The sequence below is a fragment of the Crotalus tigris genome, unplaced genomic scaffold (assembly GCF_016545835.1).
Source record: "Crotalus tigris isolate CLP2741 ecotype Arizona unplaced genomic scaffold, ASM1654583v1 scf7180000019052.340009, whole genome shotgun sequence".
NCBI lineage: Eukaryota > Metazoa > Chordata > Lepidosauria > Squamata > Viperidae > Crotalus > Crotalus tigris.
Genome location: NW_024097346.1, coordinates 208913 through 225774, shown reverse-complemented (window position 1 = coordinate 225774; position 16862 = coordinate 208913). Strand labels below are relative to the sequence as shown.

At 43.8% G+C, this 16862-nt stretch overlaps 1 protein-coding gene across 3 annotated transcripts in view; it reads right to left on the bottom strand.

Annotated features, from left to right (window-relative positions):
* Nucleotides 1-16862, bottom strand: part of EPHB3 (EPH receptor B3) — a 138509-nt gene that overhangs the window by 34738 nt on the left and 86909 nt on the right. For all 3 annotated transcript variants that reach the window (XM_039358656.1, XM_039358658.1, XM_039358657.1), the window contains one exon: nucleotides 3383-3538. In XM_039358656.1, coding sequence (XP_039214590.1) covers nucleotides 3383-3538 — 156 coding nt within the window. The remainder of the gene's footprint in view (nucleotides 1-3382; nucleotides 3539-16862) is intronic.

Here is a 16862-nt window from a genome sequence, read left to right as displayed (position 1 = left end):
CTGTTCAGGCAATTCTAGCCCCAGTTAACCCTATATCATTTCGGACAAATGGCTGTCCAGTCTCTTCTTAAATACTTCCAGTGTTGGAGCATTCACCACTTCTGGAGGCAGGTTGTTCTACTGGTTAATTGTTCACTGAACAACTACAGCAAGGGAAGGCAAAACTCATTAAACTAATTGTCTCGCTTGGCCACAGAATTGTTGGAATCAATTGTGGTTGTGAGTCGATCACTGCCTGTATGCAATGTACTATGTTGGAAAGCACAAACAAGCTGCTAGTCGTTGCTTAAGAATCTTAACTGGGGCTAGAATTTCTGTTGCTAAGCAAAGCATTACTTAGGTGAAACATCATGTGACAGGGGTCCTCAACCTTGGCAGTTTTAAGACTTGTGGACTTCAACTTCCAGAATTCCTCAGCCAAAGTTGCCAAGATTGAGGACCCCTGTCATATGACTTACACTACTCAGCGATGGCAATTCCTGTAATCCTGGTTGCAGTCGTTAGGTGAGGATCACACCGTCTTAATGCAAGGACTTCATGCTTTTGGCCTGGGTAAACTTCCGCCTGTGTCCCATTCCTTCCTTCCTGGCCAGTCTTGGCAAGCTCCCTTTGCAGAGCCAGCTTGCCTCTATATCAGGGATCTTCAAACTTGGCCCTTTTATGACTTGTGGACTTCAACTCCCAGAATTCCTCAGCCAACATGGGGGAATTATGGCCCCTTCATGACTTGTGGACTTCAACTCCCAGAATTCCTCAGCCAGCATGCCTGGCTGAGGAATTCTGGGAGTTGAAGTCCACAAGTCTTAAAAGGGCCAACTTTGAGGACCCCTGCTCTATGTCAACTTCCTCCCCCCCCCCATCTAGCCTTCAGGCCTCTGCCACGTCCTTTCTCCTATTACCGATGAGACGTGCTGGGCCGAAGCAACTGCCGATCCTTCACAATTCCTCCATGAGATCTCACAGAGGTGTTGCGAGGTATCACGAAGCATTGCAGAGGCGTTGTGAAAGTTTTGGGAGGGTGTTGCAAGGCGTTGTGAAGTGGCGACAACTGTCTGGGCTAGGAATGCCTCATCAATAGTGGGAAGGAAGATAGGTGGGTGAGGGGAATTGCAGCACATGCTGCAGTCCTATAAATGGGTGGGCTGCCAGGTGTCCAAATTATTATCACGTGACCATTAATGGCAATAATAATAATAATAATAATAATAATAATAATAATAATAATAATAATGTTGGAAGGGACCTTGGAGGTCATCTAGTCCAACCCCCTGCTCAGGCAGGAAACCCTATACCAGGGGTAGGCAACCTTGGTTCTTTTATGACTTGTGGACTTCAACTCCCAGAATTCCTGAGCCAGCCACGCTGAGGGGAAAGGGAGAGGTTTCCAAGCTGAGCCATGCTGACTCAGGAATTCTGGGAGTTGAAGTCCACAAGTCATAAAAGAGCCAAGGTTGCCTACCCCTGCCCTTTACCATTTCAGAACTGTTCATAAATACCATTCAATTAGCGCAATGTCATTTCAAATGGTCGCCAAACAAATACTTACTAAAATGAGGAATTCCTGTATATCTGTATTAGAGTTAAAGCAAGAAGCTCACCAGTTATGACTCCAGTATTTAAAATCTTGCACTTCTGGGTTGCAAAAGAGAAGTGCTGTTAATTCAGTGAAGCCCAAATTCTCTTTGTATTTATTAGTTATTATAATTTTTTGTTATATTTCAGCCAGTGTACTGAAACCCCTTTAACTCTTTGGCATAGATTTGGATTTATCTCGTTATTTTTACAGGAGCCCTAAGGGATGAGGCAACCCATGATCTTAGAAGAACTGGTTTTGAGTAGCTGAAGAGATGAAAGACATTTGAAGTATTTCGGTTGTGTAATTTAGGGCAATGGTGGAAATCCTTTTTGTTTGGCTTAGACAATCGGCAATCTCAAAGGATCCATGTAACTCATCTGAAGAGCTAATGACACAGCCTGATCCACCTTTCAATCACTGCTGATCTAGAATCGATAGCATATTCTCAACCAATCACCAGGATTTTCAAGAATTGGTAGAATCCAGTGTCCAATTTGTATGACACTTCTGTAATCAATCGACTTACCACAAGTTCGTTTAGTGACTGTTCAAAGTTATAACAGCATGGAAAAAGTTCCTTATGACAGTTTTTCACACTTTTGATTGTTACAGCATCCCCATAGTCATGTGATCCAAATTCAGACGCTTGGTAATTGACTCATATTTATGACAGCCGCAGTATCCCGGGGTCATGTGATCTCCTTTTGCAACCTTCTGACAATCAAACTCAATGGGGAAGCCAGATTCACTTAACAACCGTGTCACTAACTTAATAACTGCAGTGATTTACTTAACTGTGGCAAGAAAGGTCGTAAAGTGGGGCAAAATTCACAACAACTATCTTGCTTAGCAACGGAAAATTTGGGTTCAGTTTTGGTTGTAAGTCAAGGACTCCCTGTATGGTATTGGTTTCTGAGGCAAATCTATTTTGAAGGGTTGACAGTCACTGGAATGATTCAATGTGTGCTTAAATCTGTGGCTTCTTGGTGAATGTGCACCTAGTGCAGGGGTAGGCAACCTTGGCTCTTTTATGACTCGTGGACTTCAACTCCCAGAATTCCTGAGCCAGCCATGCTGAGGGGAAAGGGAGAGGTTCCCAAGCTGAGCCATGCTGGCTCAGGAATTCTGGGAGCTGAAGTCCACAAGTCATAAAAGAGCCAAGGTTGCCTACCCCTGCTCTAGCACAAGGGTCTTAAAACTTGGTCCTTTATGACTCATGGATTTCAACTCCCAGAATTCCTGAGACAGCCATGCTGAGGGGAAAAAGAGGTTTCCATGCTGAGCCATGCTGGCTCAGGAATTCTGGGAGTTGAAGTCCACGAGTCATAAAAGAGCCAAGGTTGCCTACCCCTGACCTAGTGACTAATATAGGTTGGATTCTACCCAGCATTGCATTCCCAAACACATTTAACCTGGTTAGTGAATTATAACAAATAGGATGGATTAGCACAGGGTGCCAAGCCATGACCCAAACCAGCTAAGCATACTTTATCCAAGCTTTAGCATGTTGTGCAAAGGGAACCTCATGGTTTTTATCTCAATTTTAGCTTGCCAAGCAAACACAGCTAGCGTGTGAAATAGCCTTTCTGGAAAATAATCAATCCTCTCCCCGGCTGGCTATCTGCCTGGACAGATGTGGTCAGCTGAGAAACATTCCATCTTGCTTGCATTTAGCAGAGTTCTTAATTTAATTCCCTCTTGTGGGTTGTTTTTGATTTCAGAGATATGCTAATTTATCCTGGATACCTGAGACTGCATGAATAAACATTTATTAAAACCAAAAGAAAACCTTGGAACGAGCCTTACTGGTGCAGGCACTGTCGGGGAGATCGGTATCCGCTCTGAAATAATTATTCCGGCACGTGCAAAGAGTGGCAGCTCCAGAATTTGTCCGGCTGTTGGGAGGACATGGAGAACAAAGACCTTCTCCCTGTTTTGATTTGAACGTCCCAGGACCACAAGCTGGAAGAGAAACACACAGATACACAAAATTGAGCTTAGGTAATGACGTGCAAGAGATGAAGAGCAGCCTTGGGCATGATGAACCAATCCTCCATCTTGAATTTCACAGCCAACAACTAAGAAAGACAAAAGGAAAGTCCACTGCAGGCCAACATTTGATTCTATCTAGACCACCTCAGCCTTGGGGCCTACTAGAGGGGCAGACTTCAGCTCCCAAAATTCTCGGCAAACGGCCAGGTTAGCTAGGAAATGTGGGGGTTGAAGTCCACACAGCCAAGACAGCACTGGGATTGGGAAAGTTGGTTTATGTAATGAACAGAAAGAAGCTAACAGAAGAGATCACATCATTCAAATTCATCACTCTAATTTATCTTTGAGGGAGATGGACGGTTTATTTCTATTTATTTCTGAGGGGGGATGGACAGTTCATAAATAAATACATAAATAATAAATAAAATTATAAACTCTTTGCCAATAAGAAGATGGCCCAGAATGCAATCAGATATGCCAGAACACCCTTCCTTAAACCTACACCCTCCCGCTCAGTGTTTTTCAACCTTGGCAGCTTGAAGATGTGTGGACTTCAACTCCCAGAATTCCCCAGCCAGCCTGCTGACTAAAGGATTCTGGGAGTTGAAGTCCACATAGCTAGGGTTGACAAACATTGCTCCTGCTGAGCGGGGAATAAAACTCTCATCATTCCAGATCAACATTCCTAGGCTTAAGGAATAAAAGGATCTGGTGCGGTCCTTTCAGCTGAATATAACATGGGTTCTACTCCTCCTTCTCTTGTGTGGAGGACATTTTAGAAAGCATGACCTCGTTCCCCATCACTGCCTGAAGGAACACAATTTTTTCTCCAATGTGAGCATCTTAAATCTCATTAGCCACATTCACTCATTAATTTATTTGAACAGTTTGTAAGCCTGGAGCCAGAGGCTCCAGATAGCATATAAGAAAATATAGTTCTGATTACAGGGGATTCATAGCAAAGGGGACATGTTATAGCAAGTCTTCCCTCAAGGGATGTCACTGTGGAAACCCCTTGTTTACATGCTTGTGCAGTGATGTTACAGTGGGCTAGGCTCACAGAATCAACTTGGTCTAGTGGCTAAGGCACCTGACTCCCGGCCAATCACCAGGAGATTGTGAGTTCTAGTCCCACCTCAACCATGAAAGCCAACTGGGTGACTTTGGGCCAATCACCAGGAGACTGTGAGTTCTAGTTCTGCCTTAATCATGAAAGCCAGTTGGGTGACTTTGGGTCAATTCCTTTCTTTACATGCTTGTGTAGTGATGTTACAGTGGGCTAGGCTCACAGAATCAACTTGGTCTAGTGGCTAAGGCACCTGACTCCTGGCCAATCACCAGGAGATTGTGAGTTCTAGTCCCACCTTAACCATGAAAGTCAACTGGGTGACTTTGGGCCAATCACCAGGAGACTGTGAGTTCTAGTCCCACCTCAACCATGAAAGCCAACTGGGTGACTTTGGGCCAATCACCAGGAGACTGTGAGTTCTAGTCCCGCCTTAACCATGAAAGCCAACTGGGTGACTTTGGGCCAATCACCAGGAGACTGTGAGTTCTAGTCCCACCTTAACCATGAAAGCCAACTGGGTGACTTTGGGCCAATCACCAGGAGACTGTGAGTTCTAGTTCTGCCTTAATCATGAAAGCCAGTTGGGTGACTTTGGGTCAATTCCTTTCTTTACATGCTTTGTAGTGATGTCACAGTGGGCTAGGCTCACAGAAACAACTTGGTCTAGTGGCTAAGGCACCTGACTCCTGGCCAATCACCAGGAGATTGTGAGTTCTAGTCCCACCTCAACCATGAAAGCCAACTGGGTGACTTTGGGCCAATCACCAGGAGACTGTGAGTTCTAGTCCCACCTCAACCATGAAAGCCAACTGGGTGACTTTGGGCCAATCACCAGGAGACTGTGAGTTCTAGTTCTGCCTTAACCATGAAAGCCAGCTGGGTGACTTTGGGTCAATCCGTTTCTCTCAGCTCAACCCACTCACAGGATTGTTTTGTGGGGAAAAGGGGAAGAGGAAAATGAGTTGGATGTGTTTGCTGCCTTGAGTTATTTGTAAAAACAACAAAATAATAAAAAGGAGTGACATATATATATATACATATAGACTCGCATAATGGCTTCACTGCATATACTCGGACCACATATCTTGTTCTTTCCTTTCCTGGCCAGCCAGCCTAACTGGGTTGTTTTCTACCAGTATCCGCTGAAGGAAAAGAGATCAGCTACGGCTGACCTATTTTTTTTTGCTGGCAAGGAATAATTGAAACACCATTTTTCATTTTGCTGCCCTCTGCTTGTTTTTTTTTTTTTTTTTTAAAAAGTCAGTCTTTCTTAACGCTATAATGCAGAGATGCCTATGGCTGATCCTTGCTCAATCCCTCTTGTTTCTTTGCCTACCCCATTCCCACGGTCATTCCCAGATGCAACAATTTGTCTCTGTTGACTTCTTCCTGAGTGTCCAACAGCCCAATCCTGAAACACGAGATTCCCTATTCCCAGCAGAACTATTAGCTTCCTTGTCAGGCAACTGAGACATCTACAATACTTTCTGAGTTGCGCTTCCTAATTGTGTTCTACTCCTTTGTGGTAGTGTACAAGTGAGAGCAAAAGAGGTATTGTTTTTTGACGGTCCACTGAGCTACCTTCGTGAGGGACCCAGCACCAGGTGCCCCTCTTTTTGACTCAAATGGAGGCTTTCCAAATGGTAAATACAGACAAGAAAAGTGCTTACTCCAGAGTTTTGGGACAAGACCAAACTAGACCCATCTGGAAGTCTCTCTGCTGATCGGATGACCGATAGCACTACAGGATGATATCTCAGCCAAAGTTCTTCTTTTGCCACAGTGATGTAAAAGCAGGGGTGGGGAACCATTTCCATTTTACGACTCATGGACTTCGACTCCCAGAATTCCTGAACCAGCCACACTGGCTCGGGAATTCTGGGAGTCGAAGTCCACGAGTCATAAAAGGTTGGTTCCCCACCCCTGATCTTTAAAAGGAACACCTCCCTGTATTCCACTACTGGTTGCTCTATCCCAAGATTTATCTCTTGGCCAGCTTCCCCTTGGCAAGAACCTCACAGAGGATTCAACAGCAATTCAATAGTCTGAAGACTTCCAAAGCTCCTGAACATTGTGCAAGAAGCTTTTGACTTTGTGGAGAGGATTCCTGCATGCATGCATCCTGTCTGCTTGAATTTCTGTGATTTTTTTTTTTTAACCAGCCACTTGCATGGAGTTACTGATGGTGATGCCTTGCTTTGCCCTTTTCAGTCTCCTGGCAGTGGGGAGGAACAACTCTGTTTTAGCAGGCCTTGTACTCATTGTTTCTGCTTCAAAACAGAGGATGTGCTCAAGGGAGGGAGGGAGGGAAGAAAAGAAGAAAGAAAGAAAGAAAGAAAGGAAGGAAGGAAGGAAGGAGGGAGGGAGAGAGAAAAAAAGAAAGAAAGAAAGAAAGAAGGGAGAGAGACAGAGAGAAAAAAAGAAAGAAAGAAAGAAAGAAGGAGGGAGAGAGAGAGAAAGAAAGAAAGAAAGAAAGAGGGAGAGAGAGAAAGAAAGAAAGAAAGGAAGGGAGGGGGAGAGAGAGAGACAGAGAGAAAAAAGAAAGAAAGAAAGAAGGAGGGAGAGAAAGAAAAAAGAAAGAAAGAAAAGAAGGAAGGGAGAGAGACAGAGAAAGAAAGAAAGAAAGAAAGAAAGAAAGAAAGAAAGAAAGAAAGAAAGAAAGAAAGAAAGAAAGAAAGAAAAAGGGAGGGAGGGAGGGAAGGGAATAAGAAAGGGCTTAAAGATACTGTCATACATCTGCTAGAATAATTCCACCTTGTCAACTTTGATCATTTCAGAGTGGATAGTTCATCCACCAAAACCTTGACTGCAGAGTGAAACTATGCCCACAGCAACACAATGAGCCTGAACTGGGAGGTGGAGACGTTAATATAATCTCTAATTCTCCAAAACTATAGAGGCTTGCAATAACCAATCACTCAAGATAAATAGCATTCAGATTATGTTGGGATGCTCTTCTCTCAATTTAGTAACCAAAAATGCAAAAGAGCCTGTTGGCTGAAACTGAGGCTGTTTTGCTTCTTCCTCAGTGTGAGTAGCAGCTAAGAACTCATCTATCAATCAGAAAGACAGACAGACACGGGTGATAATCAGGCATCTTCTGCTAGGCTATTTTCAACTTCTCAGCTTCAAGTTCTGTAACCTGGGATTTGCTGGAATAAGCTTCTGAGATCTATCAGGGTTTGCAAGCCAGCAAACTACGATTAGCATTAGCTTTGTAATAAGCCAGGACATAATGTCATAACAAGAAGTCTGTTTAATGTTCTAGTTGAGTGCATTATTGAATAATCTATTAGCCATAGATTCTCACTTTGGGTAAAATATGAAATTAGTTATTGGAAAACATCTAGATGTGCATTCTTTTCAAGGAGTCAAAGAGACACCTTCATACCTCAGTTGGCTAATCACAGATACAAGTTTCTGAATTCTACCAGTCTACATACCCACAAAAATTATGTACAGATGATGATTGAGAAGAACACCATTAAAACTAAAACACTGGAGATTTTTGGAGTAAATCTGCAAACAAAGTTGATTTTTTTAGTAAGAATTACTGCATATCCTGCCCTCTATCCTTTGCTAAACAGTTATGCACTTGATAGGAAGATAGGAATGGGAGAGCCATAAAAGAAAGAATTCTGATTAAGAAATGCTGTCTAAATATTGATTTTGAATGGGACTCTCTCCCTTTCTAACGTGCTTTTAGCTTCTCTGAAGTTGAAAAACTTTTCCTGTTGTTTTTTGCTCACGTATATCTTCCAACCCAATACAGTTCCTAAAAGTTAAGTTCAAAACTCAAAATGATTTTAACTGCAGAACCACGTAGATTTTCTAAAAATGTATCTTGGGAGAAAAACACAATTCTCCAACCCAGGTGGGGAATGTCTGGGTAGTAATTAGTAAGAGGGGCTTAAAGCCACCTCCCCACCAGTTGAGCTCAGGGGGTGAGGCCAAGCTATCAGTTGACCAATGGTCAAAGCAGACCACGGAGATAGGCCAGGATACAAGGCAGGAAATTCTTTGGATTGCATCAAAATCAGGATGAAAGATGGTTCTCCTTGCCCCTTCATCCAACACTAAAGCATTTCTGAATTCTCCCTCCCATCAAATTCCTTGATTTTCCTTGATGACCAGAAACAATGGATGGGAACTAATCAAGGAGAGAAGCAACCCAAAATTAAGGAGAAATTTCCTAACCCTGCGAGCAATCAACCAATGGAACAACTTGCCTTCTGAAGTTATGGATGCTCCATCACTAGAGCCTTTCAAAAGGAGACTGGACAATCATTTGTCTGAAACGGTATAGGCCAGGAGTAGGCAACCTTGGCTCTTTTAGGACTCGTGGACTTCAACTCCCAGAATTCCTGAGCCAGCATGGCTCAGCTTGGAAACTCTCCCTGTCCCCTCAGCATGGCTGGCTCAGGAATTCTGGGAGTTGAAGTCCACGAGTCATAAAAGAGCAAGGTTGCCTATCCCTGGCCTAGGCCTGTATTTTTCAACCTTGGCCACTCGGAGATGGGTAGACTTCAACTCCCAGAATTCCTGAGCCAGCATGGGGAAAGTATGGCCCCTTCATGATTGGTGGACTTCAACTCCCAGAATTCCTGAGCCAGCATGGCTCGGCTTGGAAACCTCTCTCTTTCCCCTCAGCATGGCTGGCTCAGGAATTCTGGGAGTTGAAGTCCACGAGTCCTAAAAGAGCCAAGGTTGCCTACCCCTGGTATAGGGTCTCCTGCTCGAGTAGAATTAGAAGTCCTCCAAGGTCCCTTCCAACTCCTTTATTCTATGCTCCATGATTTATGAGAGATTTATAATGTAGGATTATGGCATCACCTTAAAAAGTGCAATGTCTTTTGTACCTGAAACATCCCAAGTTCTAAACCAGTTTCCAGAGCAAAACCAGAATTGTTTCATTTCAAGATCAAAACATTTCCAGCGCACTCAAAATAGCCTCTTTGGCTCAAAACAGTGGCCTCACAGCTAAGGGACTTCAAACTCTAAATGGGATGTAGTAGGGGGAGAGGCATTTCACAATGAAACATTTCTGAGTATCTCTGGCGTCAGCTAATCAAAAGAACGCACAATCATCGTAATTGTATTGTTTTAGTACAGATCTATAGGCTCATTACAGGATTATTGCAAATCCACTACAATCAGCTTGATCAGAGCACCACTAGATATGTCAAAGGAAGTTGCTGTCATTAAAACTGGGAATTTCTATCTTCATGGCATGTTGTTGTTGTTAATTGCGAAGTCGTGTCCGACCCATCGCGACCCCATGGACAACGTTCCTCCCTGTCCTCTACCATCTTCTGGAGTCCATTTAAGTTCACGCCTGTTGCTTCAGTGACTCCATCCAGCCATCTCATTCTCTGTCGTCCCCTTCTTCTATTGCCCTCAATCTTTCCCAGCATTAGGCTCTTCTCCAGTGAGTCCTTCCTTCTCATTAGATGGCCAAAGTACTTGAGTTTCAACTTCAGGATCTGGCCTTCTAAAGAGCAATCGGGGTTGATCTCTCCTAGGACTGACCGGTTTGATCACCTTGCAGTCGAGGGGACTCGCAGGAGTCTTCTCCAGCACCATAATTCAAAGGCCTCAACCATAATGACATCATATGTCATTCAGATCAGTCGTGTTGTAATGGGAATAACAATAATAACAGAATAACAGAGTTGGAAGGGATCTTGGAGGTCTTCTAGTCCAACCCCCTGCTCAAGCAGGAAACCTTATACCATTCCAGACAAGCAGCTGTCCAGTCTCCTCTTAAAAGCCTCCAATGATGGAGCAACCACAGTTTCTGAAGGCAAGCGGTTCCACTGGTTAAATGTTCTCACTGCTAGGAAATTTCTCAGTTTTAGGTTGCTTCTCTCTCCTTGATTAGTTTCCATCCATTGTTTCTTGTCTTGCCTTCTGGTGCTTTGGAAAATAGGATGACCCACTCTTCTTTTTGGCAGCCCCTCAAATATTGGAAGGCTGCTATCATGTCCCCCCTAGTCCTTCTTTTCACTGAACCCCATTCCTGCAAGTGGTCTTCATACGATTTAGCCTCCAGCCCTCTGATCATCTTTGTTGCTCTTCTGCACTCTCAACATGCTGTCCAGTATCTACAGGCAGTCCTTGTTTAATCAGCAGATATCCAGTGATCATTGAAAATTACAGTAGCATTGAATGAGTGGTAGTTATAACTCTTCCTTGGAGTTCTCGCCATTGTTAGCGTCTCACAGTCACACGATTCTAATTCGCAACCCTCCTTGCTGGTTTCCCACAGAGCAGGTCAATGAAATGGCAGAAAATCCTAACTTAATGATCCATATGGTCCTGGCTTAATGGTCGCAACTGGGAATGCTGGGATTGCTGTTGCTAAGCAGTGCAGTCATGTAATGCCACACTTTATGATCGCATCCCTTAGAGATCGTAATTCTGGTCCCACTTGCTACTGTAACCTGAAGACTACTAAGATCACACGAAGTGTTAATACCATTTTATAATGCCTTGGTAAGGCCACACTTGGAATACTGCATCCAGTTTTGGTCACCGCGATGTAAAAAAGATGTCGGGACTCTAGAAAGAGTACAGAGAACAGCAACAATGATGATTAGGGGACTGGAGGCTAAAACATATAAAGAATGGCTGCAGGAATTGTGTATGTCTAGTCTAGTGAAAAGAAGGATCAAGAGTGACATGATAGCAGTTTTCCAATATTTGAAGGGCTATCAAAAAGAAGAGATCAATCTATTCTCCAAAACGCCTGAAGGCAGGACAAGAAACAACGGATGGAAACTAATCCAGCAGAGAAGCAACCTAGAACTAAGGAGAAATTTCTCGACAGTTAAAACAATTAACCAGTTAGAACAATTAACTTCCCTCCAGAAGTTGTGGGTGCTCCAACACTGGAGGTTTTTAAGAAGAGATTGGACAGCCATTTGTCTAAAATGCTACAGGGTTTCCTGCCTGAGCAGGGGGTTGATCTAGAAGACCTCCAAGGTCCCTTCCAACTCTATTATTCTATTTTTGCCTTATAGCATCACAATACAAGTATTGCCTCTGCTTCTGTTGAAAACCAGCTGCTGGATCAAACCTCTTCTGGCTATGTAGCCTTCTTTGATTTTAAGTATTTTCAAACATTATTTGGTTCTGACCTTGAAAATGGAAGCTTCTAGATCAGGGTTGGGCAAGAAGTCTTGTTGACTTTATGACTTCTGCTCATATGACAGGTTCTTTTGCCAGAGAATGTTGTTTCCTTCTTCATGTCTTGATGGCTTTCTAGATTGCTTGCAGTCTAAAATTACAGCACTAATTAACTTCTGAGATTCACTGCCAACATGGATGTAATTATGAGCTCTTGGCTCCTCTGTTTTTTTTTTTTTTCTTCAAATGTTACACACATTCATGGAGACAAGTCCTTATTAACCATATTAGGGACATAGGTTCCATATTCTGGCTTTCGGAACAAAATGGAAATGGGTCCTGCACAAAGTCCAAACTATGACTTTCCAGCAACATCTGGTTTATCACCCCCAAAGATGCAGACCTGATCTGACAGATTCCTTTGACGGTCAGACATTTCGGTGACTCAGCATTTCATGCTGTATAAACTGTGGTGTAGTGGTAAATATGTGATACATGGCATGATACACAATAGCAGTGTTCCAATATCTAAGGGCCTTCCACAAAGAAGACGGGGGGGGGTTCAACCTTTTCTCCAAAGCATCTGAACGAAGAACAAGAAGCAAAGCAATGGATGGATGGAAACTAACTAAGGAGAGAATCAACCTAGATCTAAGAAGAAATTTCCTGACAGTGAGAACAATTAATCAGTGGAACAACTTGCCTCCGGAAGTTGTGGGTACTCCACCACTGGAGTTTTTAAAGAAGAGATTATACTGCCATTTGTCTGGAATGGTATAGGGTCTCCTTCTGGAGACGGGGGTTGGACTAGAAGACCTCCAAGGTCCATTCTAACTCTATTATTCTGTTATTCTAAAGTTACTGAACTACAAAGTGAGAAGAACAAAGCTCAGGTCCTTAAGCCATGGAAGTTCACTGGTTCCTCTTGCAGCAGAAGTCTTCAAACTTGGCCCTTTTATGACTTGTGGACTTCAACTCCCAGAATTCCTCAGCCAGGCACGTGTGCCTGGCTGAGGAATTCTGGGAGTTGAAGTCCACAAGTCATAAAAGGGCCAAGTTTGAAGACCCCTGTCTTGCAGGGTCTGAGAGACACTGTGGTGTGGTGGTGAAGATGGACTAGGATTAGAAAGATGGTGGTTCTCGTCTGCCTTTAGCCATGGTAGTTGACTGAATCAATTGTTGAGTCAGTCAACTCACTCTCACAAGAGCGGTGTGGTAGAGATTAAGGTGTAGGACTGACACCTGGGAAACCAGGACTTGAGGCCAGCTTCAGTCATAGAAACTCACAGGATAACTATGGGTCAGTTCCTGTCTCATGACCCATCTTACTTCACAAGACCACAACTGCCCTGGATTGCTGGAGGCAAAACAGGATACATATCTAATGAATAGACTGAATTCTAAAATGGGCGCTGATGTGTTCCTAATGACATTGTCTGAGACTTGTGTGTTGCAATCCAATTTATTTGTGGGCACCAGATTGGGGGAGAGACATATAAACCCACAGTTGTCCTAATCTTGTTCTATAATAAACTCACGATAATGATGACATTGCACAAATTAATAACCACACCCTCCCTCCCCCAAGCTCTTTCATTAGCGTAATAGTTTTGGCCCAGTTTATGTTGTGCATTTTGGCTTTATCGTTCAGGCCCAGAAGCTCCAAAGTTATTCAATTCCCACCCTTCTTGGTTCCTGAAGTGGCCATTCCCAGTTATCCTCTGAATTTGCCTGCTTTAGACCTGATCTAAAAGGCTCTGGAACCCTTTTTATTATTATTTGGCAACTGTAGTTTGATAAGAGGAAGCTGAGGATGACAGCAAGATGGTATGTAAAAGCAGCAATCTTGGAAGAAGGAATCAAGTTGTTCCACCACCCCAACAGAAACTGGTTTTGATATCTCTGCCAACACCCAACACCTTGGACAGACTGTCTCCTTTTCTTCTTTCTTTCTTTCTTTCTTTCTTTCTTTCTTTCTTTCTTTCTTTCTTTCTTTCTTTCTTTCTTTCTTTCTTTCTTTCTTTTATCTTTCTCTCCCTTCTTTCCTTCCTTCCTTCCTTCCTTCCTTCCTTCCTTCCTTCCTTCCTTCCTTCTTTCCTTCCTTCCTCCCTCCCTCCCTCCCTCTCTCTCTCTCTCTCCCTCCCTCCCTCCCTCCCCCTACCTACTTATCTGGAAGGAGCGAGGTGTTCAAAAAATGTGCTAATTTGAGTTTTTAACAGGAAGTACTTCTGCATTCCTACCATACAGAAGGAGCTGCCCAATGCCAAGGCAGCCTTTGTAGCTGGGCAGTATAAATGTCACGGATGTTAGATGAAAACCTGAGGAGCTTTAAGCACATAAATCATGCAACTCATATCTGGGCTCTTTGTAGTGATGCTTGGCATTCATGAGAAGTGGCTTCCGCATCTTCAGGGTCTTCCCATTTCTCTCTAACACCTGAGTTCATGGAATTTGGTCAACCTTGTTTCTGAATTAATTCGTTTTCTGGCTTTGCACAAGACCTTAAGCCAATAAACCGACAAATAACCATCACCACAACTATTCCGAAATTTGAGCGAATCAAGCTTAGCCTATCACCTTAATGCAGTTGCTAGCACTTAACAGACCTATTAAATCTGATACATAAACACTACCCCTCTCTGGGTTTATCATTCACACTGCCTTGTGATATAGGCCGGTGTCATCCATATTGATAAAGGAGGGTACGTTCAAGTAGTTATTTTCTAGACATGCTATCTAAGTAGAGCAGCTTCAAAGTAGATGCTGTAGACTCAGTCACGATTCAGCTTTGACGCACCCAATCTGCAACCGACTGGTCCACTGGTTCTCAGCCTCTGAAAGTTTAAGATGAAGTTTAAGACTTCAGCTCCCAGAATTCCCTAACCAACTTGGCTACTTGCATCTTTTATAGTGGTTCAAAAACCCTTGAGCTCTAGAGCAGGGCTCCCCAAACTTGGCAACTTTAAAATGCATGAACGTCAACTCCCAGAATTCCCCAGCCAGCATAGGAGTTGAAGTCCATGTGTCTTAAAGTTAAAGCATGGTTGGCTGGGGAATTCTGGGAGTTGAAGTCCAGGTGTCTGAAAGTTGCCAAGGTTGGGAAACCTTGCTCTAGACCAGGGCTAGGCAACCTCGGCTCTTTTACGACTCCTGGACTTCAACTCCCAGAATTCCTGAGCCAGCCATGCTGAGGGGAAAGGGAGAGGTTTCCAAGCTGAGCCATGCTGGCTCAGGAATTCTGGGAGTTGAAGTCCATGAGTCATAAAAGAGCGGAAGTTTCCTACCCCTGTTCTAGGCCCTTATTATGGACCCTGCAAATCTAATGAAGACATCATATTGTTCATTTTCTTGTGATGGAAGATGCTAGGGAAATGTGTCATGGCATTTGTACTTTCCCCCTGCCCCCGTTTTCTCCCCAGTGATGGCCCACTGTGTCTGCTTCCTCTGGTGAGACCTTTTTTCCAAAGGTATAATACGTGGCAGAGGCCACAGCTGTGGCTGAAAGGTTTCAAACCCTCAAAGAGAGATTTATGCACGTCATTCACCAGCTGCTTTGATGAGGTATTGCAAGAAAGGAGAGAGAAATGATGGCCCAAACTGCCACCCAAAACCCACTTATGCATTGTCGGGTGCCGGATGGGTGTGGCCTATTGGGTGGGCGTGGCCCATTGGGTGGACGTGGCTGTGGTGGTAACGGCAGACTGGGTGGGACTAAAAAGTTCAATCAATCAATTCCAACTTTGCAAGATCTTTTTTTTTCCCCTGCGAGAAGGTGAAATTGACTGATTGATTGAACCTTTTTTTTTTTTTTTTGCACACGGCGGCGGAGGCCTAAAGCGAAAAGGTTTTATAAAACCCAGCTGAAGGCCTAGGACTGCGGCGATGGTGCGCGTGCCCACAGAGAGGGCTTGAGTGCCGCCTCTGGCACCCGTTGCCATAGCTTCGCCACCACTGATCTAATCCTTCCATTTTGCTTCAGGCAAAACATTATTTTGAAGCTTGGGATGAAAACAACTGTGTTGTTTGGCGACCCCTGTGAAATGGTCGTTCGACCCCAAATGGGGTCCCGACCCACAGGTTGAGAACCACTGGTCTACACAGACACTTGTGTTTAGATATTATCTTTATCATCTACCTATCTGCCTGCCTGCCTGCCTGCCTGCCTGCCTGCCTGCCTGCCTGCCTGCCTGCCTGTCTCTTTCTCTCTCTCTAATCTATCTCTATCTATCTATCTATCTATCTATCTATCTATCTATCTATCTATCTATCTATCTATCTATCTATCTATCTATCTATCTATTTCTGTCTACCTACCTACCTACCATCTTCCTAGAACTTTTTTTTATTCCTAGTATTTCCCCACAAATGCAGGGTCTGCTTTTTTCAAATTCCTGTTTGTGAGAGGAATTGACTGACCGAAAAAAACCCACACAAACACACACAAAGAAGACAAAAGAAAAAGGGAAACTAGACTGTTTTTAATGTTAAAAAAAGGGGGAAGCCGTTTTCCGGCGCTTTGTTCCACATGCAAAGGGTGAAGGAGAAATCAATAGGAACTGGGTCGATAGAGAATTAAGGGAGCCGCATCTGCACCCATCCTAAACACCACTGAAAAATAGAAGTTAAGTGGCGATATTAAAGGAATAATGGCGCCTCATTCATTCACTAAATGGAAGCATCACAGAGAAACCCAGCGGGCTGCTGAAGCGATGCTCACGTACTACCTCGGTTAAATTGTTCTAAAGACATTTTCTCCCAAAAGGCAGACTCGGTTTAAATACAATGCTTCGCAAATGTGAAAAATCTCAGGCTACGAATGTTAGAAAAATCCCATTGAATGACCTCCATTGAATGTCTCTTGACAAATATGCGTAACTGGTCTGGACTCTCAGCTCGTCTCTCCAAAGGCCCTGGCTGAAGAAAACATGGCTGCCTGGGCGATTTGGCGTATGGACCCAAGCTGCTTACAGCAATGCTTGAAGTCCCCATCTCTTGGAACAGGGGTCTTCAAACTTGGCCCTTTTATGACTTGTGGACTTCAACTCCCAGAATTCCTCAGCTAGCATGGCTGGCTGAGGAATTCTGGGAGTTGAAGTC